Source organism: Tympanuchus pallidicinctus, unplaced genomic scaffold (genome assembly GCF_026119805.1).
Source record: "Tympanuchus pallidicinctus isolate F22 unplaced genomic scaffold, pur_lepc_1.0 scaffold22, whole genome shotgun sequence".
NCBI lineage: Eukaryota > Metazoa > Chordata > Aves > Galliformes > Phasianidae > Tympanuchus > Tympanuchus pallidicinctus.
This window is the reverse complement of record NW_026294739.1, coordinates 2985471-3010005: the sequence shown is the minus strand read 5'-3', so window position 1 is coordinate 3010005 and position 24535 is coordinate 2985471. Positions and strand designations below refer to the sequence as shown.

The following is a 24535-nucleotide window of genomic DNA, read 5'->3' as shown; positions in this document are numbered from 1 at the left end:
TGTGCTTTAATGCACATCCTGCAGTGAAAACATCCAAGTTTGAGGACAGCCAGGAGGTGTCTTTGTGCATCAGGTCTGACAGGGAGCTGCTCCTTCCCACCACAGCAGCCAGAGTTGGAAGCGACCAGGACAGCAAAGGGCAAAGTTCTCAGGATTCAACTACCCAGCTCACGGCAAAGCAGCTTGCACAAGTAAAGGTCACTGCTTGGGGTCAGCTGGGTGCTTAAAGTCTGCTTGTGTGCCTTCACATCTGGTATTCAGAGCTCGAAGTAGCTCCAGCTTGGCTGGGGTTAGAGACAGGCAACTGAAAAACAAACTGCTTGCCCACATCTCATTAATTATTGCAAGACTTTGTCCCAGAGCATACCGCAAACCATTCCCAGGTACCAGACCAGCCTGAAAAGCATTGAAGTACACTGGCTTTTTATTCCATGCATTGTTTGCTTTGATAGTCATTCTTGTTTCCATCACTGTACACTGTTCAATACAAAAAAATCAAGTTTGTATCAGGAATCCGCAGAGCAGGGAGGAGAGAGATGAACACTACTGGACAGGGCCAGGATGAAATGGTTACTCAACACGACAGCGGGGAAGGCAACATTCAGCATTGGGAGAAAAATCTAGGCTAGTGTTCAGGAGCTGTCAGCAGCCACGAGAACTGGCTCAGGGAAGTCAGGATGCTGGAAAGGGAACACAGTTTACTTCTGTCCTGCAAACACGGTGTCACTGCAAGGAAGTGCACAGAACTGCAGCGACACATCGCAGTCCATGCGCAGATCTGGGCCAGCGGCACCACGCAGAGCACTGCTCAGCCCCCTGCACAGCCACACGTGGGGCACAGGGCTGTGTGTTCACACAAGGAAGGGGCAGCCCTAGTGGCAGCCCCAGGACACTGCATTGTAGGCAGCAGCTACGAGGAGCAGAGAAGCTGGACGTAACAGTGTGACATGCAAGAAACCAGGCCCCAGAGTGGCTGCAGTGTTTGCAGCAGCCAACCAGAAGGGTTCAGCTCTGCTCCTCCAGCTGCAAAACAGGCCAGCGTGTCCCAGGGCGAGGCAGGGAGCAACCACTGCTCCGCCAGGACAGCTGGCCAGGAAGGTCCCCAGATCCCACACACCAAGGCATCCGCATCTCTGCGGGCCCAGAGGAGTTTCAGCGCATTGAGAAGCTCTGAGCTGAGGCTGCAGCTACCAAAAGCCCCAGAGGATCATCTTGGTAGGGACAGAGTTAGCACGGACTGAAGCACAGAGACTGAGATAGGCCTGAGCTGGAGGCAGCTGTGCTGTGGGCCTATTGCTGCAGGACTGCTTGGGGGTACGGTGGTAGATGTGATGGGGAGTTCTCAACCTCTCTTTATGGAGTCGTTTGATCTTTTTCTTTGTGTGCGTATGTTACACGCACAATTCTGCACCGCTCAGTTCTCATGCCCTAGCCTCCAGCTTGCTGGGTAACTATCTGTAGCACCTCATCTGCACCAAAACCTCCCACACCACAACAGCAAAGTCTTGCCACCTCACATACCACCAGCCATGGGAGAGGCCTTTGGGTGGAAGAATGAGTGATGGAAGAGAGAGTAAACAAGAAACAAACCAGACAAGAGCTTCACTCCCCTCCATGCTCCGTCTCGGTGCAGAGCTGAGCATTGCTGCTGCAGGCAGCGTGAGCTGATCTCTCCACAACCTGACAGTCCTGCAGCAGCAATGCACCATGTGCCAGCAGCAACTGCCCACTTCTCTGCCTGTCCTTCTGGGGATCAGTAAAGGTTACTCCCTTTGTGACCAACACCACAGCCACTCGCTCCCTGGTCACTGTTCCCCACCAGCTCACGGGCTGCCAACTCAACCAGCAACACAAGGAACTGCAGCATCCCCACAAGGAATACCCTGGGCTCAGGCTGACTGCAGCCATCCCACCCCGACCAGCTGTGCCAGGTTCCCTGCCCTAGAGTGACAGCACCCATGAGAAGCATGGGAGGCAGCAGCTACTGACAGCCACTGAGACCAGCTCTGCTCCCATCTCTCCCAGTGACCAGGGAGAAAGTAACGTCACACAAACATTACAATTGTGCTAGCAGTGAAGCCAACCTTCTGATCTACAGAAATGATAATAAATAATAAAATAACATCATAACTTAAGATCTGTGTGTAGTCCAGCTACAAAATTTTAAAATATGGGATAATTTAACTCATACAATACTGCTCTCTGTATAAGACATTTTCCTTCATTTTGCCACGAGGCTATAAATTACCACAGATAAATTCAAACCAATATGTTAACATAAAATGTAAACAAACAAAGCAACAGAAGTGCCTGTCCATGGTCCATTCCTGCCGTTCATCTCAGGCTGGTGTGCCAGGCTGCAGGGCAGCACCGGCTGTGTCAGCCAGCACGCTACGAAGGGCAGAGTGAAAGCTCTGGTAGGGGAAGATCAGCTAAAGGGAAGGGAGGGGAGGGCGTGCTCTATCATTTTGTTCTCTTTAAATATCGATTTAGAAGAGTAGTGTTTGAAGGGAAGGCACTATGAGTTCTATCAGAGAACAAACTTTTCTCGTCTGCCAATGCCTCCTCAGCCTGTCCACATAGCAGTATTATCCTCACTTTCACCTGTAGAGTTTCAGCTCGAAGAAGAAACAGGGGCCTCAGGGTACACCTGAGACACAGCTGTGCCGCAGCCACAAGGTTCCCTGCACAACCTGTTTTGCACCAAGCCTGACATGAAGGGCAGGCAACTGTGAATGCTTCCAAGAACACACAGTAAGGAGACGGAGCAGGGCTGATGCTCTTATCTAGGCCAGCGATTCCCAGTCTTCCCCCCCAACACACAGCTCTCTGCTGGTTACTGATGCTGTTGTGGGTGAGAGGCTGCTTCTCCAAATCCAGCACAGGCATCTCCAGTTTCCTCCCCAGAAGAGTGCTCGGGCTCTGCAGAACGTGCTCTCCAAGTTCTTGCTTTTCCAACACTGATTTGATTGATTTCTTTAGCTGACTGAAACAGACAGGAGGTAAGAGGAGGAAGTAAACTGGGAAATGGCACACTGCATCTGAAAGAGGATTCCCTGCTCAACTGGAGGTCAATGCTGCCAGAGTGAAGCAAGGACGATGTTAAGAAGTGCTCTTACACCAATTCTTGAGAGGACGAGGTTAGAATACATTTGCAGGATCTCACAACCATATGTTGATTAAAAAAAGAAACTAAAAACCCTTAAAATAAAACCCATTATTACATTCCTGGGGATGCATTGACTCAGAAGACCCTGGATGTTAGCACCTCAGTACCAGTTTTCTCCAGGAACAACACGTCCACCTTCTGATTAAAAAAATGACCCAGCTGGTTATACTGAATTCGCTTTGTTCACAGGTTACCTTGCAGTAAGGTCTTTTTTACACTTCCCCATGTGATAAGACGGAGTAGTTTAGTTTTCTTCATCTGTTCTCCAATCTTCAGGGCCGTGAGGCCTGGTCCCCTGTGAAAGCAGCAAGAGAATCCCCCGCTCTGTACACAAAGCTGTCCAGGCAGGACTCCCAGGATGTTTCTCTGTCATGTGCTTGCTTTCTGAATTTTTTTCTTTTTTTCTTTTTTTTTCTTTTTTTTTTTTTTTTGCAACAAGTCTGTGTGTCTATAAATACAATCCACTCTTTACAGTAAAAAGTGTTAAAATGTCAAAAAAATAAATATCCATGTTACAGTAACTAGATTATTCAATAAAATACATCCCTGCCATTCTTGATTGAAATGCTCAAAGAGAATTAATTTCATTTGGACATTTTCCAGAGATTCAGGTTATTGCAAATCACTCCTGGGGTGGGAAGGAGAAACATCTTCTCTTCCTGTAAAGTGTGATGAAGGGGAATGAAGTGGAATCTCGGGGAAATCAAAATGCCAGTATCAGAAAGCTTTGGGGGAGGATCTGTATTACCAAGTAGCAGAGCTGCAGGGCTTATTGGTCCTGACTGTGGCATCAGAACACTCCCCTTCAGAAGAGTCACAGTCTGATTCTCCAAACTGTGCTTCTCCAAACTGCGCTGGGTTCTGCAAAGCAAAAGGAAAGGGAAATATTCAAGCAGCAATCCTACCCTGTAGATCAACCACACCATCCCAGTCAATAACGAGAGCTGGATAAAGGTCACCACCAGCAGGGGAGGACGAGATGGCAACACGTGGGAGATGTCAACAGCACATAAGTGCAGCACCAGAGGTCACTTCTCTACCCCTCAAGGAGGAGACAAATAAAAACATCTGCTCAGAGCACCGTCATCACACACAGACAAGGGGATGAGGAAATGGTGCAGCACTTCCTGCCCTCCCTCTCCTGAACATTACAAAGACAGTACAAGAAAGAAAACTGTTCTAGCTTCATCGCTGGTCTGCCAATGGCTAAGTCTGAGGCGGGCAGTTTATATCTCTTCCACTTCATTATCCGTTCTATCACTTTCTTTTTTTATATCCCAATTAGTGCAACTGCAAATCTGATGACCTCCCAAATATTGCACTCATCCCAGCTGGCAGATTACGTTAAGCTCTTTCTGTGCTGCTTTCACCTCATCTATTTATGCGATCAAGTGCAAGAAAGACCAGGAATCCAAATCACTTTCTTGATGCAGTACATCTACAGCACTTTTTAGACAGTCATCCTGCTCCTTGGATTCCTCTTTTTTTCCTTTTTGTAATTACCCAATGAGTCGAAGAGGGGATTGGTAAACTCACCTCACAGCTGTGTTCATCTGCACAGAGTTTCCCCAGAGACATCTGAGTCTTGACTCTCCGCACAGCACACTCTTTGTCTGAAAGCCCATCAGACTGGGTGGAGATTTCAATGGGGATCTCTGGAGTCTGAGACAACATGTCCTCCAGCTTCTCAGCCAGCTCATCTTCCAGCTTGGCAGCCAGCTCATCCGGGCTGTTGGAGTGATCACTGGTGTTCCCCTCTTCTCCATCTGACACAGAGAAGTTCTCCGAGCTGAAGGTTGAGTAGGACTGGCAGCTACTAATGCAGCGGTGAGGTCTGCAAACCAGAAGAGTAGTTCAGCTTCTATGACATTGCTTCTCATTGCAGAGGAAAAGGAGCCTCTTTCCACATCAGCTGAGTCATAACTGATCTTTGAGGCTGGCAGCTCTGCAGCATTGAGCTGCCTTTCCTGTTTTGGAACTATGGAATTCTACCACCTTTTGAACGAGTTAAAGATTTGCATCTTTAAATTCATAGAATCAAATTCATCTGTTCTTCTTTGGTCTCGGCTCCTACACGTTCATACTAGCTGATCTTCTCTGCTGCATATTCTTCCATAACAGCCTTTTTCCCCAAAGAAAGGCTATATTGTAGGGTTCAACTGAATTTGTAATATCTGCACCACCTGGCGGCAGCCACAACAGCCAGCCTAGAATTTAAGTATGTGCACATTGCTTGAATGTGGAAATCACCTCATGGCAGTGCCTGACAGCAACAGTACAAAATATCAGTTGAGTGAACATGTCAAGAGACCCACAACAGGTCATTGCATGGAATTCAAGGAAGGCAATTTCTTCCCCAAAATAGTAAATCACAGAAGCAACAATTTCACGCAGAAGAACAGGGAACTCATCTAGCCCAGCATTCTATCTCAGCAAGAAGAAATAATCAAGGAGAAGTATGAGAGCAGGGTGTGCAGAGCCAGCTTTCTCCTGGCACGTCTTCCTAGTTTGTGCTCTGGCTTTTGAGCTGTAGATCAAGACTGTGCTCATTAACAGCCCCTGATGGACCAACCCTCTGTAAATTTAACACTTACAACTTGTTTATGTTTCAATTTCCAGAGCACTCCTCAACAATGAACAGCACATTTGAAATGTTTCAGATGGAAAAAGCACTCAATATTCATTTTCAACCCATTCTTTGCTTCACTCGGTCTCCCTAACTTGAACGTGAGGAATCTTTCCTTGCTTACTTTTTCCATTTCACTTTCAATCCCATGTACCTCCATTATAGCCTCTCTCTTATATATCTCCTGCTAGAGGAAAACTTCTCATGGATTTAATTTCTTCTATGGAAACCAGTTCTAACCATTCTTGTCACACCTCTCTGAACCTTCTCAGACTCAATCACAGTCATTTAACTGAGGTAACAAAGGTGGCATTTAGGATTCAAGCTTCAGGTGTGTTGTGAATGAATACAATGGCTTTTATCTTCTCTGCTCCACTCCTAACAACCCTTAACTTATTTGCCCTCTGGATCACTTCTGCACTTCAAGCAGTGGTTTTCATAAAGTTACTGCAGCAGTTTACAAGAGCACAGGCCTTTAAGGCCTACTATTACAAATGCTTAAGAAAGAAATCCCCTTAAAGTCTCTTACTTTACAGCAAATCTGACCTGCTGTGTTCTCACTTGGCTCTTACATCCTACCTGAATGCAACCATGAAGGTTCTGGAGTCAGCCCCACTGCAGAAACAGTTAATGCAGCTTTTGAAAGAGTCCACAGAGGGTCCCAACAACCAGTCAGTCTGGTTATTATTTTTACAGGCTGAATCATTCTACCTCTTGCTAAGCAAGAGTGACCAAATCGTGCTGTGAACAGCCTGCAACAGGAGAGCCATGCTGGAGATAACAGAGCAGGCTGAACACAGTGAGTCAACATGGAGGATCACTGAGGGCAGATGGGATGCACCGAATGTGATTCTGTTCTTTTGCCAGCACAGCTGGTGTGCAGTTGCTATGACAGCTCTGCTGAAATTCGCCCTAGCAAAGAGAGATTAGAGTGAATTCACCTTTTACCTTTGTCTACGAGGAAACTCCACTTCACTGTCGACTTCGCCCTCTTCCTCTTCTGAGGAGTCATCGCCACTCTGGCAGAAAACAAAGGACAAGAATGATAGCACAGCTGTGAAAGAACAAACACACGACTTCATGGCTGCCCTTGGACCTCTAGGACAAAGTCACTGTGTTAGCAGCCTGCGACCAAGAGGACAAACAGAACTGAGTTGGACTTGGTCTTACTCGGACATTATTTCAGACAGTCCTAATGCTGCCATTTCTGAATTTGGAGAGATTGACTTAGAAATAAACTGGAAATACTTCATTTACTGAGAACATAATGTTCTGGATTTCACCCACTCCCCCAAACAGAAGCAAACCAAGTAATTCACTGAAACCAACATAAACTATGGAGTTGATCTGCCACTCTGTAGCCTTTACCACTTCAACCTCTTCCACGTGAGCCTTGGTGGAAGCAAGCATTGGTAATGACATCTCTTTGCTGGTGGGTTTCACTAACTGGAAAACTTGAGTTTTGTTCCATTTTCTGCTTCTGAGAGAATAGAGCCTTTTGTTTTCGTTTTCCCATATAAACACACTCTCTGCATTCTTGGTTTTTCACAGCCTCCTCTCATCCTATCTAACCTGGCAAGCCCCAGCTCAGACTCTACCTTCTTGTAATACAGAGCTCATCCTCTTTTCATTCTGGACTCTAAACCATACTCTTGGTTCTGGTATCCTCTTTTTCCTTCACTCTTCCACCTAGGCTTAGTTTCCCTTCTCTCTGAACTCACACCAGTTCCTACCTCTCTCACCATTTGGATGGAAGAGAAGGAATAAAGAACTGTTTCTGTACAATTGTGCCACAATACCTTTTTGACTCTGGCAGTCCCAGGTCAGTGTGCTTAGTGCTCAGATATTTCAAGCAAATCTGCTAACCTAGAACCACAGCTTTCAGTCAAGGAGCATGGTGTCTCAAAGCTGCTGCAAAGGGCCATCTCCCAAAACCACAGCCAAGGCTGTATTTCTATTCTGAGACACAGCAGTGCTACAGATGCTCAGTGAAACTGTGGCATATTTATCATCAACAAAAGAATGCATTTATCTCCTCCTTTGTTTTGAGAAAGGCTTGAAAACATTCTTGAGACTGTTTCAACGACAAAGATTCAGCACATTTTTTGCAATTTTGGGACCTCCTCAGGCATTATCAAAGGCATCTGACAACTCTCATTGTTAGCCCTGATACAGTACTCCTCAATAAAATTGATTCTAAAAGAATGCCCAGATCACAAAGCAGAGTTCACATCGGCACGATCTGTAAGATACAAGTTGTACTTGCAACTCAAGCGCTCTTTTGGTAGAGAGGTGAAGGAGGAAGCCTCATTTCTGTCTAAATCACCGTGCCGTCCTTACCTTCTGAATGGGTCTTGCTTTGCAAGGTAGTACTGAGGAAGCCATGTGCTGCGGTGTGCCCAGGGCAGATGCTGAGGTGCAGTTGCTGAAGTCCTCTTCCTCCATCTTCTCAATGTACTGCGCGTTTTCATACAGGGAAACAGCCGTCGGGGACTGAGAATGGCTCACTCCTGTTTCAACAGATGACATCTGTACCTGACCACCGTCCTCCTCCCTGCACTGGAGACAGGAGTTGTACTGATCTGTTTTGCAGCACTCCCAGTGATCATCTTTGCTCTCTTTGCTCTCTAGATTCCTCCGGCAATCCGCTTCCATGGCAGTGGAGATGAGGTCGGGGCTGGAACCAGACATCCTCCTTTGTGCATGGTTACTGAGGGGGCTCCGCAGCGCTGCTGCAGGGCCAAAGTACCGTAAGTTGTTTGCACAGTTGGCAATATCCTGTCCGTGGGCATGAAGCCGTGAGTGATGGCCGTGGCCGTGCTGCTGTGGTAGACCGGGGTGATGAGAGTGATTATGAGGTGGAGGTGGGGGTGCATCATCTTGCACAGGCTGGTTTTTCAAGATCCCTGCAAAATCGTTGTAGCTGCCTTTGCTGTTCCCTCGGCGGTGACGTGGCTTACTGCGGTAGCGACTTTTGCCACTCAGAGTTGACATTTTGGGGCTTCCTGAGACTGGTGAGCCATTGGATGCTGCTTCTGCACTGGGTATGCCCTCCGACTTCAGCAGATCTGGTCTGAAAGACAGTCAGCAAAAGTTTAACATCAAACCACAAATTGGGAAACGACTTCATCAGCTTGGAGCCATAGGAGAGGCAACCACAGCCATAAGCATACTCTGATTTCTGTAGTCTACATGCCTCCCTCCTTCCAGCAGTCTGACTTCTGTGTTTAGGTTCCTTTGATTCCCATCACTCAATGCCTTTTCTGTTCAGCTCATCTTGCTGCTCTTCCAAATATCAACCACTTCTTCTTCTTTCACTTTGATGACCTGCTCCCCAGACTGCTCTTCCCAAGCCTGAGAGCTCAGTGTAGGGCACGTCTTTCACCATGTGCATATACAAGGCTCAGCACAATAGCACTCCTAATACGCTGATGGTATCAGACAGCCCATCCTAGAGGCACATGTTAATATTAATTTGGAAGTCCTTATTCATTACTAATCAGGACTCTCTAATCCTTGGAATTCCCAGAAACCAGAAAACAACACCTTTCCAAAGAATCTCATATTCTGAAAGTCAAGCAGAGAGGAAATAGCTGAAAGACAGCATGAATTCCCAAATCCTTATTTCATTTCTCAACAATGAATCTGACTTCCTTAAGGGCAGGCTGATTTCCACAATCCCTCATCCTGCCTACAGTCATTTAAATCAGGGATTATCTAAATATTCTTTAGTTGGACTCCAGAATTCAAGATAGATCTCCTATGAAAATGTCTTCATCTGTGGAAAAAGTCATATGGACCAAACAGATTCAGAGAGCTGTGTAGGTAGGGGTGAAGGCAGGATTCATTCCTTTGACCTGAAGGTAACTAAACAGCTGTGGTTCTGAGGATCAGACCCAAGAGTGAACACTCCTTTGGGCTGTTCATAGAATCATAGAATGGCCTGGGTTGAAAAGGACCACAATGATCATCTAGTTTCAACCCCCCTGCCACGTGCAGGGTCGCCAACCACACAGAACCATAGAATGAATCTGTGTGGTCAAACTTGAAGCAAGCAGTTTGCTCAACTCAGTGGGGATCTACCATTGTTTCCTGGCACAGAATGAGGCTGTTACTTCTTACCGTTTAGTCTGGCTGCCTGGTTTATGGGAGACCCCTTTCCTCTTCATCAGCTTCTCCACAGTATTGGGGTGGATTATTGGTCTGACTGGGTGGCGTTTGTAAGTCCCAGGATATTTCTTTTCCACTGCTTGCTCCCTCCTGAAACATTTAGCAGGAATAAAGCAGATCAGTTCTCCCTCTGTCCAACTGCAGCTCCTGCTGGACAGAAACACAGCTGTACAGTGAGCACACTGCGTGCCTGTTTCTCAGCTATGGCTGGGTCCAACACAACACACTGTTCTGGGAAAGGACACAGTCATTTTCTAAATTCTCTCTGCAGAGATCAGGCAGTTGGAACACAGCCCTGGTCTACAGTCCAGAACAGCAACGCTTTTCTCTTTACAAAGGGGGCCAAAGGATGCCAACATCAAATGGGAAAGGTGCCTTTAAGGCAGTACACATGGTGTAAAGGTACGTGCATTAAGTGGTCTGCAGTGCTCTACTCCTAAGAGGCCTATCTGTGCCTGCCAGCCCTCTCTTTAGCCCTAGAATAAAGTCAGGGAATACTAACTCTTTAAGTATCCTATGTATTTCAGAAGTGAGGCGTTGGTTTATGTGCAAACTGCCAGGTGTGTGGCACACCATTCTGCCCACAGATACATACTTTATGAGCTCCTTCTCACGGACCTCCAGCTGCAGCATAATAGCACTGAGCTCCATGTATAAGTTGTTGGCTCTCTCCAGCTTCCTCTCGTAGTGCTCACGGATATCCAAAGCGTGCCTGAAAATCAGAAGACAAAAATCATGATTCCAGAGCCTGATGTCTGCAGATCAAGACAGGAGAATAAGGAAACAAGGATGAGGAAAAAATCTTCCATGAGTCAAACCTGTCAGCACTAGAGCGTTTTTTGTGAACCTCATATAGAGCTAACAGCAAATGAAAATGATGAGCTTGATACCAAGAATTAATTAGGATACAATTTAGAAAGTATTCAACAGTCCCAAGCAAGCGGCAACACTTCCTCAATAGGGAAGCTTCAAATGCCTGACATCCATAAACCTTTCAGCCAAGCCCTAATTGTCCTGTTTGCACAGAAGTCATCAGTTTGCATTTTATAAAAAGCAGAATGTAGCTATAGCTTATAGCTATGGTACAACTGCATATTGCATCTCAAAACACAGCTGGAAAACGTGGCTTCTGAAAGCTTTCAAGGGCTAGGGAACATTGATGAACAGCTACAGCAAGCTGGCTGAACAAGGCTTCCTTTGATTTCTTCAGCTCGACATACTTGGCATTCTACATTTCTCTGTCATAACTATATTTGCAAAACTGTATCATAGAAGATAACATTTTGCTTTCTTACATAAACATTCTACTTTACCTTTTCAAGTTGATCTAGCTTTCACAATCAATTTCAGTGGGATGATAGATTGCATTGTATTCACTTCTTGAAAAACAAATAATCCAAATGAAGTGTCAGGGATGAGAAAGCTCACAGCAAACTGCAAGATGCATTTCTCATTGAGATTATCAAGTTTCCACACTGTTATCACAAACACCAAAACTCAGAGACAAATATCCCCTGGTAAACACACAAGCCTTTGCCCCCTCTCCTGGTTCGAGCAAACTGTTCAGGCAGCCCAAGAGCAGCAACAATTCCCACTGTTTCTCTCTCTATTGCCTTCCAACAGTTAAGTGCCTGCAGGAACTGTGTAAGTTTCTGAACTCATGAGGAATTCAGGCTGCCTGAATTTATACCACCAGGAGCACCAGGCCCAGCAATCAGTAATAGAGTAGCATGAAGGCAGTCTGGGGGCTGCAGCACATGATCAGAAGGCTGGAGTGGGGAAGTGAGCAATAAACAAGCCTATCAACTGACCTCAGCTCTTCTCTTCGACGGCGAATCAATTCTTCATCTAGCCGGTGGATGCAGGTTCCTTCACTTTTAATCTTCTCAAAATGCTTCTTCACCTCTTCTCTCCATTCAGCCTAGGGAAGCAACTTACACTAAGGTATTTACAGAGGATTACGATCTCTGGTTGCACCAAAGAAAACATCGTAGCAGGTCTAGTTTCAACAACTACATGTTGTATTTTCAATTTTGTACTTGCACAATTAAAATATATTTGCATTTTCTACTAAGAAAAAAGATAAAAATAAAAGAAATTTAATAAAAGAAAAAAAACAGTCTCTTTGGAGGCATTCAAGGCCAGGCTGGATGTGGCTCTGGGCAGCCTGGTCTGCTGGTTGGCAACCCTGCACATAGCAGGGGGGCTGGAAGTAGATGATCACTGCGGTTCTTTTCAACCCAGGCCATTCTATGATCCTGTGATTCTATGATTTTCTTCCCTCTCTGTTTCAAAGGAAACAGAATGGCTGAAAACTTGGAAAGCTACACACATGACAAAGATGAATGTCAGTAGGGTATCATAACTCTGTTGAACCCCTGAAGTTCCGATTCCTGCAGCTTTAAGGAACACATCTACTTCCTCTCATGCACCCCAACACCACATAGATCCTCTGTACTGGATACTCAGTTTCATTCTCATTCCCACCCCAAGAGCAGTTGATGGCTTACTGGGTAGGGCTCAGAGGAATCTCCAGATCCTATGCTTTTAGATCTTCCCTAAGAGTTCCAGAGCACCTTCACAGCCCTGTCTTTGTCCCACTGCCTGCCCTGCTCATTTTCACTATAAACAAAACAGTTCCTCCCTGCAGTGTTGTGGTCTCCTGGAGCTGGGAGCAGAGCTTCTGAAGTCAGCAGTCTCAGACAGAAGCGAACGAGACAGTTCCTGTCAGTAGATGTCTCAGTCTATGGAAGTTCAGGTAAAATATTATAAAACACCCATCAGCTTTGCTCCTCCCCAGGAATCAAACTGATATCATTGATTTTGACTTTTGCTGCACTTGGAGCAGTGTCTGAAACCAAACCCATGCAGCTATCTACTTCTCATGAGTTACAGCCTGGGCTATCACTGCTTACCTGTGATTTGAAGTAGGTTTCCTGAGGAGTAGCCAGCACATCAGCAGATGCAATATCCAGGTGCATCAGTGTCTGTCGGAAGGAGGGACGATTCCGGGGCTTGCTCTGCCTGGAACAAAACAGACAAACACCCACCATGAGAGAAGGTTAACATTGCTGACCACTGCTGCCCTTCTGAAAATGCTTCTCACTGGAATTGGCTCTCTGATGTAGCTGACAAATTAGAGAGAAGGAGCATTTTTAGGTTCTGTCTTTTGAATGCAAGCTCATTGATCTAGACATGTTTTTTATTCTTTTTCTGGTTTGTGATGGTCTATCCTACAGAAAGAGAAGAGATGAAAACTCTTTAAAATAGGAAAACATGAAAGATAATAGGAAGCGAAACTGCTCCTAACTTGTTAGTCAAGAAGACAACACAGACTTCATTTTCCAAATGAAATCTGTGGAAATATTCAATCCCATAGAAATGACAGGGTAACAGTTTACAACAAAGCAGGGATCTAAAAACACCAAATGTATCGACGCAGTTTGTGCCTGAGCCCACGCAGTATTGTAACACCCCGAGCATCTCTGCAAGATCCTACTAAAAAAGGAAACCCATTTGTATCTTTAAGCTTCAAGACAGAACCAGATTCAGCGTGGAGGACAAGAAACAGCTTCTCCAGACACCTCTCCCCTACAAACCTACTTCCACACATGTACACAGTGCTCAAAGCAGCACAGACTGCCTCCTGCATCTTGCAGCCATGTGCAGAAGCACTGTTAGGCAGAGCATCAGTCTCAGCACACATAACTGCAACCCTGCAAACTGCTGCACCTCAGGATCGTGAGGGTAAAAAGGCATTTAAAGGATCCATAGATGCTTTGGCCTGTTTTCCCCTTTGTGCCTTTGGGAGGGTGGCTGGTGTAACACAGAAGAGCAGGAAGATAACCTAAACTCTGTGTCAAAACCAAATTACATAGATTAAGCATTAATACATAACCTGAGACCAGGAATTTCAACTCTAAGCTGGCAGGTGGAAGAAACTGAAAGCTCTTCTTATAGCTATGTCACATATGCAAAATCCTGATTTCATACACAAAGTTTGAATTCCTCTCTGTCAAAAAACAGTCACTTAAGGGTTTTCATTGCTCAGATAAACTGAAATCCTTTTACTCTGCAGCCAGTGAGAGCCCTGCCCTGCCTGCCCAAACCACACACATCTCCCCACCTCCTCTGAATTCCAAATGTCCTTCTGGAGCTCAGGCCTGCAGCCAAAAGGAAGCAGAATCCAGAATTTTATCACCTGTTCTTGTGACAAGTGTGAGAGTATTTAAGAACCTTATGCTCTGGGCTCAGCACTCCCACCAGTTTCACCCCTAGGAACGAGCTGCAGGTCTGTGTGGCTTTCAGGCTCTTACCAGGTCTGCTTCATGAGGATTTTGAAGCCATCTGGGCAGGTGGAAGGAACAGGAAGGTGCAAGCTGTTACTGCCCACTCCCCAAATGATGGCAGAGGAGTCCACATCTTTGTAGGGAATCTCTCCTGTAAGCAGCTCCCACAAAACTACTCCAAATGACCTGATGGAAAAACAAGCAAGGAGAAAAAGATCCACATGAATTCATTTCAACAGAGACATTTGGAACTTGGGAACCTGTTGCTGAACATCAAGCAGCACTAATTTTCCTATTTCATTGTTGGACTTTCAAAATCCTGAAAGAATATTAGAAACTCTTCCATATACATGAAACAACACTCCTGTTAAATGAAGAGGAAAATTAGCTCTTCCAAGAGAGACTTTTGACTATTCTTACTGGTACAAACAGATCATCTACTGCAGGATAGACTGATCTGATAAGACAGAGGCAAGAGAGCCAAGGTTGTAGAGTTTTGTTTTGCTTTAATATGTCATTTAGCTTCATTTTCCCAGCCAAAAATTCCTTTGCTGTACTCAACTGCCCACAATAACCCTGCATGTTTCAAGAGTCTGAAACTCATCACTTCAACCACTGCAACACAGAAATGAAGAAACCAATGCAACAGACATAAATGTCAGTATCAAATACACATAAATCTCATCTAGTATTTATTTCTGCCTTAAAAAAAGGTCAATGAGAAAAGAAAAAAAGCTAACTCTGCCTGGGACAGAACTCCTGTTACTAGAGGTGAACAACCGTCTATCACGGAATGCCTTCATGTGAAAAATGGCATGCTTTCAAAACCCAGGGATTTCAAATCACATGGAAGAAGGGGGAAAAAAAGAAAAGAAAAGAAAAATAAAAATCAACAGAATTTGAGCATATTTCCCTCAAACTTTTCTGTGGGCTGCAGGAAAGCAGGAATCCCAGGTGTCTGGACAAAGCTACCAGGAAACCTCATCTGGTTTCAGCTTTGTTATGATTAAGACCTGGCAAAGGATTTTCAAGACTCCTGATAAGATTATAGATTTTTTTAAGCATGCTGTGAAGGATGAGAGAGAGCAGACATATAAGCTGCTTAGGAACTGCTTTCATTTGTTGTCAGCATTCATAAACATCATTTTCACTCATCTTGTGGGAAGAATGGATGTCGAGGAGGAGTCTGAGCCATCTGCACTGCTTCTACAGAAGAGGAATGGGCCCAAAGGCACCTCTCAGTTTACATCAAAGAGCAGCACCTCTAAATCACTCAGGAAAAGGAGTCAAGGAGTTCTCACAATCCCCAGCAGAGCATCAGACACGATGCTCCACACAGTATTCTTAGACCTGAGCCACCCTAGAAGGCAGGAAGAGGAGGGCAGAAGTACTGCAGCACTCCTCCCAAGGAACCTGTGATTCAAAGGGAAGACAGGAGGCAAGCAGTGGATGTGTTTTCTTTCCAAAACAACCCCAAGAGTGTCTCCCAGAAAAGCTGGGTCTGCTGTAGCCTGCTGAAACAAATATCGTGGCTGTAAAACAGGGAGATTTGTCCTGGCTACCACTGTTAAATGTGCAGAAAGAAGGTAGAAACTGAGATGCAGTTCCCATGAAGACCCCCAAACCTGTGCAGTCATCCCAAAGGAGCTTTAAGGCTCAGTTCTCCCTCAAGCATTGTTAATAGTATGACATCTGCATGTCATCTGCCACAGCCCAGAGTTCAGTAACAATTCAGGGCACGAGATGGAAGGAGAAAGTAGTCCACAAAGGAGCATTCCTTAGGACAGAAAAGAGTGCTGAACATATAGGTACTAGGAAAACCAACTGGTTAAACAGAAGGTGAAGATCCTCAGTTAAAACAATTCTCCTACTCACCAGATATCCACTTTCTCAGAAACAGGCTCATTGCGTATCACCTCGGGGGCCATCCAAGCCACAGTTCCCGCAAAAGACATTTTGGTACTTTTATCACTGAGTTCTTTAGATGTACCAAAATCTGAGATTTTAACTGCATCCGTGTGTGTAACTAAAACACTGAAAAAAAAAGAAAAAAGAAATCAGCATCTTGTAAATTCTCTTGCGCTGCAGCCATTGGGAGTCAATTTCTTCTTAATCAACATGACCAACTGATGAGGGCAGGCTGTTTGTGATCACAGTACAAGGACAAACACGGTGCATTTTCATTGGTGACAGCACTCATTTCCTTTAGGGCAGTTGGTTTTTGTGCCTCAACTACTCTAAGTTCTACAAGTAAAAAAAAAAAAACAAAACCAATCTTAATAAAATTACAAGTTAACGAGGCACCAAAAATTCCCTATATTTGGGTCCTTGTCCAATTTTTAGTAAAGCCCCACATCTGCAAACTTGGAATGTAAAACATTTTGAAGTATTCATAGAATCACAGAATGGCCTGGGTTGCAAAGGAGCACAGTGCTCATCTGCTTCCAACCCCCTGCTGTGTGCAGGGTCACCAACCAGCAGCCCAGGCTGCCCAGAGCCACATCCAGCCTGGCCTTGAATGCCTGCAGGGATGGGGCATCCACAGCCTCCTTGGGCAACCTGTGCCAGTGCCTCACCACCCTCTGGCTCAAAAACTTCCTCCTAATACCCAACCTAAACCTCCCTGTCTCAGTTTAACACCATTCCCCCTTGTCCTATCACCATCCCAGTCTTGTCACAGGCTAACAGAAGAAGAAATACCTGTAGTAAAATCACAGCTGGAGCATGCTTAACAGCTGGAGACTTACTTTGGTGACTTGAGGTCTCGATGGATGATTTTGTGAAGGTGCAGATAATTCATCCCACTAGCAATCCCTGTGGACCAATCCACAAGCAGCCGAGGAGTGACTTTCCGCCCCGCTCGCAAGACTTCGTAGAGTTGCCCGTGTGCACAATACTCCATGATAATACAGTAGCACGGGGCTTGTGTGCAGACTCCCCTGTCAAAGGAAGCACACAACTAGTGAGGATCAGGAGAGCACGAGTCCCAGAGCAACTCTTAAAGGCGGCAACGAAGGGGCAGGAGAGCAACCTGCCTACCCCACCAGGGCAATGCCATGCTAACAGCCCTCCTAATCATGCAGGAAGGGGAAATGCTTTCTCCACACACTGCACAGAACAAGATGACAACAGCAGGTTTCCTTCAATTTCCTACCTCTGTAGTTTCAGAGTTCCCAATGGGCATTTTGCAAGCCTGCATACAAAGTGCAGTGCTGGGTGAGGACGGTGGCCATAGTTTTCACAACAATGATTTGAGAAAGGAAGCAAAGAATAACCATGCATTGTGCCCTACAGCCAGCCTAACTTGGTTCCTGAAACCACAAACTTGCCCAGGGCACACACACACACAGCTCTCCCCAGACATACTGGTACTGGTACGTTTCTCACAAGCTCCACCACTCACTTGAAGGCGATGATGTTGGGGTGTTTGAGTTTCCGCAGGTGCTTGATATCTGTTTCATTCTGGTCTCTCACTTTCTTGATGGCCACCTCCTCAGCTCGGAACTTGCCCAAGAAGACGGCTCCCTGTGCACCACTGCCCAGCCACTGCAGCTCCGAGATCTCCTCAAACGGGACCTCCCACGTGTCTAGGCACAGGCAAAGGAGAAGGACCACAAAAAACACTTTGCTTTAACATCACACCAAGACAGCACCTTCCACTTCCCCTACTGTATCTCAAGGTGGATTTTCCGTGGGTGGGAGATGGCATCTCTCAGCACTGAGATGCTCAGCCCTGGCAGCTCTTTCCTCCAGCTCCTCTCTGGCTGTCCCCAGACTGTTTCTTCTCAACTCCCCTACAGCTAACTCTGGGTAAGCCACATGGATGAAGCAGGCAGCAGCCACTTAGCAGAGTGGGGTGGCACTTTAGGGAACAGTTGCTCTGCTCCAAAACTAAAGGGTGATGGTATCTGTTATTAATTACATGACTCCACTGAAAAACAGAGGTGATGAGAAACATAACAGTGTTCATAACTGACACTAGAAAAAGAAGATGAGCAAAAACAGTAAGTAAAGCAAGCCAGAAGCAGCAGGTTGTAAAATCCAGACCAATCCCTACAGAGCTACCCAACACAAAGCGTGTTAACCACCACCACTCACAGAAACAAGTCTCTCCTGCACCAACAGTGTGCATAGCAGTTGTCAGACAAGCACATAAAGCTTATAGGGATGCTTCTTTTGGTACTGCACACTGTTATCTGGATGTGGCCAGCATGGTCCAGCAGTGCTGTTTAAGCTGCTTAAAGAACTGCAGAACAGAAAGCTGTGCTGTCTGCAAGTCACCTTGAAACTACCACAACATCCCTCAGACACTGAGATGAAAGGCAAGCAATAATTCATTTCCTGCAACTCAATAAATGCTGTCATTTAGAGAATGAATTATTTAGCAACCAAAGCAACAGTGAGCACACTGATTTCTGAAATAAAAGAAAGGTGTCTGTCAGATCCATCAGGTAGCAACATCCAGCTGCAGTGGGACAGTGGCACCACTGAGGGGAATGGATGGCCCTAAGGCTCCTTGGGACTGACCTGACAGCCTTCCCTGCAGCAATCAGCCCTAGCAGTGTCTTCTGCTGAGGGTACAGCAAAGGAGACCCAGTCCAGCACCTGGCTCTGCCCACTGAGCTCTACACCAGTGCTCACTTACAGCAAAAACTCCCTTTGGCTCTGCAGGCAAAGCTCAATTCTCAGCACATGTTGCTTCACAGACACAGGTCTACTATAAACCAGTGCGTGAAATACACTGCTACCACTGTCCCGGTCACAGGGCATCCAAAGTATTTCTACAGCAACTGTTCTTCAGTGAACAACTGGGACATCAATAAGGAGTTCTTTCAGTAAGAAAAACAGTATTTCATAGAGATGTATTTCTACCTGTCAGTCACCTTGTTGCTGGAAGAAGAGGCAAATACAGCTGCTGTTTGTGTTTGCTGGTGAATAATGTATTGACACGGGCAACACTGAAACTGTTCCTTCATACTGACATAGTCATTCCTTCCCACACAAGGACACTGCCTTTCCTGGACAAAGCACACAGCTCTGTCACTCACTTCTCTGCTGCACCCTAATTTGTGAGCTGCAATAGGTGAGCAGACTGCTAAGCCCCAGGAGCTCACGTGGTCTCAGTGTTACCTGTAATCACAGAACAGTTGGGTTGGAAGGGATCTTACAGCCCACCCAGTCCAACCCCTGCTGTGGGCTGGCTGCCCCCCACCAGCTCAGGCTGCCCAGGGCCCCATCCAGCCTGACCCTGAGCACCTCCAGAGATGGGGCACCCACACTTCTCCAGGTGCCAGCACCTCACCACCCTCTGAGTAAAAAATTTCTTCCTAACATCTAATAGAAATTTCCCCTCTTGTAGTTTAAATCCATTCCCCCTTGTCCTATCACTATCAGACCATATAAAAAGTTGGTCTCCATCTTGCATACAAGCTCCTTTTGAATACAGTAAGACAGAAGTCCCCAAAAATCCTCTCAGTGCATGGAACATGGCTACATTTTGGGACAGCCATGTCCACATTTCCCATAACACAACAAGCACTGATGATTCCCAGGGAGGCTGAGACTGCTGGAGAACAGCACTGGACTACACGCAGTAGAACATACTGGTCTGCACCAACTACAACCCAAACCTACCAATTAAACATATATATATATAAATACACATACATACATATATATAGTGTTATGCATGTGTTCTCTGCTGCTCCCAGGAACCACCTCTAAGGACAACAGGCTGACACGGGTCAGTATTAAAAATAGGTACACAAAAACAAGTGTTATCAGCTGAGGCTTCCAGCAGCAGGGAGGCAATGCACTGTGCTACCAGCATGGAATGGTTTGTGTTCCAATCTTCTCTGGGCCTAACTGAACCTGTGGGACACCTCTCAATAAAATAAAGTGTAATAACGGTAGGAATTATGCAAGAGTTTGTGTTTCTAAGGCGATTAAGAATCGCTGGAGCAGAATGATTGTAATCTGTATCCCAAGGGAAGCAAGGGAGGCACAACCCAAGCCATGCAACCTATCTATTGGAAGCAAATTTTTGATGCTTGCCAGCACTGGCACCGGGCAGCGTTCTGCTTGGTAACACTCACAAGAAGACAGCATAAAGCACCTCACTTGCCAAAAATCAGCACAGTGTAACCAGGTAGCTCAGGAGAAAGCAATTGGAAGCAGCACAACGCCCCACTGCCCTAAAGCAGGGGACAGATCATCTGGACGCAGACCTGAGGCAGCAGCCCAAGGCTGCAAACAAGCTCCCAGGGGAAGAAAAGGCTGCCCCAGCAGCTCCCTGCTGCTCCAAGGGCCAGCAGTGCTCCTGCAGCCCCTGCTCCAAACAAGGAGCACTACAGCCTCCGCCCTCCTGCCATCCGTCACCAACTGGGGGCCTGCATGCAGCTGAAGGAGATACAGATGTGGTTGCAGTAAGCAGAATGAGATCATTTGGAAAACAGAACCATGAATTCATTGAATCATTAAGGTTGGAAAAAAACCTCTGAGACCCCCAAGTGCAGTCATTAACTCACCCCACAGTGCCCATGTCCCTCAGTGCCACATCTCCACAGTCCTGGAACACTTCCATGGACAGTGATCCCACCACCTCCAACCTTCCCTGGAACAACTTTAGGCTGTGGCCTCTCAGCATAAATGTGAATGTCAGAGTATGACAAAATCCTCAAGTTTTAGCCAAAAATCTGCTTCATGTTTATCCCTGGACAGCAGCAGTCTTGCAGCAGAAATATCTTCTCACTCTTTCTTGTGGCAATGAAAACTTTGTGGACACAGCTGAACCATACAGGCCACACACAGCAGACCCAAAGCAATCCTCATACTGCCACATCTGTGGCTATTTCAAAGCTGCTTCCTAAAGAAGCACCCAGTGGGGATTACAGGTTGCAGGGCATCCGCTGATCTGCGGCTCTGAGCTGCCATGGCTGGAAGCAGCCATGCCCTTCTGCAGCATGGCTTTGCAGAAGCACTGCACAGAGCTGGGGATCAAGATGAACCTGCAATGTCACACTCATGCAGCAGTGCAATCTGAAATAGCAGTTGTCAGTAGTAAGGGTTGCACAGAGAAACCAGTTTCTTGCTCTAAATACCATAAAGATCCATACACCTCATTTCTGTGCAAACAAAACAGAATGAGGAAAATCAGGAGCTGGAAACAATGAATTATATATATTCATTCAAAAGCAATACACATACGTTAGGCCTTGTAATGGTAATTGTGATGTAAAACTGGATCGTGTTGTGTTGTTGCTTTTTAAATACACATGCAGTGTGACAGTGATACATAAACAAAACAATGTCATCTCCTTTGAATGCTTCAACTTCACATCAAGCACACAAACCAGGCAGCACAATGCTGACAGGGTGGTAGCACTCCCCTCTGGATGCCATGGGGCTGCCTGGCAGCTCGCTCACCCCTACACGGCACGATGCAGCCAGCCCCTGTCTCTTCTAAACCTCACCACACACCAGCTTTATTGCTTATTTATTATAAGCAGGTGTGACGTTCTGAGTTTACTCCAGCTGGACATAATGTAGAGACAGGTTTGTAGAAGGGATTTCAAATGCAAAGAAACCTCTGCTCAGCACACAGGTCTGACACACAGGGACTGCTGCCATTCTGCAGAGGTTTCACTGCTTGGAATTCAGAACTGAAATGACTGACTCTCGGAAGAAGCTCTATATTTATTTCAAGCCAGATTCACCCAAAACGCTGCTTAACAGTGCTCTTACCTCACCTTAGGAACCATTCCCCAACCAAACCAGGGTTTTAGGAACCACTGCTGGGTTTTCTGACTAAATGATACTATAACTTGTCTAGACGAGAAAATCATTTAATTAAAACTGAGTCATGACCACAGCAACGCAGGAGATTTCTACCACTCCGTAGCGACGGTCAGGCTGTTCCCATTCTCAATGAGCAGACACCTCACCCATTTCAGCTCCTTAATTCCAGTGACAGCTTGTTCTTTTCCCATCTGCCACTTCCCTCCCCCTATGCCAGGGGAGAAATTGGACACCAAAGGCATGGCATAATTGACTCTTAAGCTTTCAGTAGCCCCTAAGGATAAATGTACGCAATCGTTTGGGACATGTCCCACTCCCAAATTACATTTATTGTACATACATATATATATATTTTTAATGTGATGTGCCCACAGAGAAGAAATACTGCCATTTGGCAGTCAACTGGAGACAGCCCTCATGCACACACAGCAGTAGAAATGCCTATGTCAAGTTCATCGGGCACAGGGAAGCCGCAGAAAGAAAGCAGTTGGTGAAACCCCATGTTTGTCACAATTCTTCTGACCCTCACTTACAAAAATACCTGGTTCAGATTCAGACTTTGTCACAGCAGTCCAACACCTGGTTTAGAACATGCAATTGTTTTTGACTCCATCCCTGGCAGCCTTTGACACTAACAGCAAGTGAGGTACAAGATTACTTTTTACAAACCTATTACAGGGGCAAGTCACACACACAAAGCTGGGAAAAGCCCCAGATTGCTTTCCTCATCTTCACACACCGTCCCAGAAGAAATGAGGGCCTGCTTCCCCACTTACCTTGCTGCTGCAGTTTGTAGTCCGTGGAGTACGCCTTGCCTATGATGTTCCACACAGGCCTGAGACAGCCAAAAAGTCCCTCCAGAAACCCACCGCTCCCACTGCCTGATCTGTTGAACTGCACTTTAACATCGTCCGCCCCGCTGTTGCTCTCTCCATCCATAGTGCTCCTGTTGCCCTGAGGAATGGCCGTTTCAGATTCATCCTGCTCTCGCAGCTGCAGCACGCTGTTCTCAAATTGGTCCCTAGAGTCCTCACTGATGCTGGTCAGCACGGCTGCAGTGACCGGGCTGCTCACGTTGTCCATGAGGTCTGACTGCAGCAAGCCTTTCTCACGCATATCCTCTATGAGCTCGGGGGATGGGTGGCTTCCAGTAGGCCCACGTTCATCGTGTAGCCTGCCAAAGTCTTTATCCTCACAGAAAGCTTTGCTGATGGAGTTCGGAGAGGAAGACAAGCTCAGGCGATCCTGAGTACTGGCCATGATGCCGTGAGTGTGCATCAAGGAGATGGGCTGAGCTGGAACTTAGAGAACAGGGCAATTCAGAGGTGATGCATGGAGCCAGTACCTGCAACGAGAGCAAAAGGAACAACTCTCAAATTTTCATCCAAGTATTTTTGCTACGTGCACTTTCGTAGAGGGAAGCTGATAATTAACAAGGTTAACCAGCCATACCAGACAACTGTTGATACTTCATAAACAAGGACTGCCCTGAAAGAAGCAAATAAATTCTTCCTGCAGAACCCCTGCTCACACAGTACTCTCAGTGTCCTGGAGAACATGCACCAATAGTGCCACACACACATCCAAAGGTCAGAACTGTGCCACCTCACAGCACAGTTTTCATCAGACTGAAGCTGATCCCCAGGCTTTGCCCAGCTACAGTCGAGTGCCATCAATGGCTCTGGGTCTGGTGCAGCTCACAAACCCAGGATTCCTCTGCAAACCCCTGAGATGAGGCATTAGAAAAACAAAGAACGAGGAAGAACTTCTTTACTGACAGAGTGACAAAGCACTGGACCAGGCTGCCCAGAGTGGTGGAGGAGTTTCTTTCTCTGGGGATACTGCAGCCCTATCTGGACACCTTTCTGTACGACATACCATAGGGAACCTGCTTGAGCAGGGGGTTGAACTGAGGGATCTCCAGAGGTCCCCTCCAATCCCTACAGTTCTGTGATTCTATGACACAGTGTTCTGAACCCACCGAGGGACGGTTGGTACCTGCTCCCCCCCAGCACAAGTGGTGACCATCATAGTCCTTCAATTTAATCTGCATGCACACTCAGAGACAGTGCCCCTTTTTCGAGGTCCTCCCATCTCCTGTTGCTACACGATCCACTACAAGCCCTATTTCCACAAGCCAGCTCTGTGTCACCCTTCCTGAGGGACAGCCCAGGTCACCCCATGCTGCACTGGTTGCTCATTAGCCAGTGCCTTCCTTGGGCAGAGCCACCTCTGAAATGCCAGCCTCTGACCTTGCATCACAAGTCATTAGGCACATGCAGCCTGGAACAGAACAAAGTCCACTTTTATATTGCATATAAAATTAACAGGGGGAAAAACAGCAGTGAAAGAAACTACTTTGTTAAGAGGTAAGATCAGTTACAGTGGGTGCAAAGTCCTGAGCTCTGCAAACAGGCTCTGAAAGGAAGAACGAGGTGGCCAGGTGCACACAGCCAATCAAGAGGGAACAGCTCAGAGCCATAA

The 24535-nt window shown here is 46.3% G+C and overlaps 1 protein-coding gene across 9 annotated transcripts in view; it reads right to left on the bottom strand.

Moving 5' to 3' along the window:
• Positions 1-406: 406 nt before the first annotated feature.
• MAP3K13 (mitogen-activated protein kinase kinase kinase 13) overlaps positions 407-24535 on the bottom strand; it is a 63555-nt gene continuing 39426 nt past the window's right edge. For 8 of the 9 annotated variants that reach the window (XM_052687286.1, XM_052687292.1, XM_052687285.1 and 5 more), the window contains 14 exons: positions 22828-23396; positions 17658-17841; positions 17002-17193; positions 16130-16288; positions 14282-14440; positions 12881-12989; positions 11777-11886; positions 10561-10677; positions 9918-10055; positions 8136-8868; positions 6744-6814; positions 4706-5003; positions 3918-4030; positions 407-3828 (listed from right to left, as the gene is read on the bottom strand). In XM_052687286.1, coding sequence (XP_052543246.1) covers positions 3792-3828; positions 3918-4030; positions 4706-5003; positions 6744-6814; positions 8136-8868; positions 9918-10055; positions 10561-10677; positions 11777-11886; positions 12881-12989; positions 14282-14440; positions 16130-16288; positions 17002-17193; positions 17658-17841; positions 22828-23329 — 2922 coding nt within the window. In that variant the 5' untranslated portion in view covers positions 23330-23396 and the 3' untranslated portion in view covers positions 407-3791. Of the gene's footprint in view, positions 4031-4705; positions 5004-6743; positions 6815-8135; positions 8869-9917; positions 10056-10560; positions 10678-11776; positions 11887-12880; positions 12990-14281; positions 14441-16129; positions 16289-17001; positions 17194-17657; positions 17842-22827; positions 23397-24535 lie in introns of all 9 variants that reach the window. The other variant, XM_052687294.1, reaches the window with a different exon arrangement.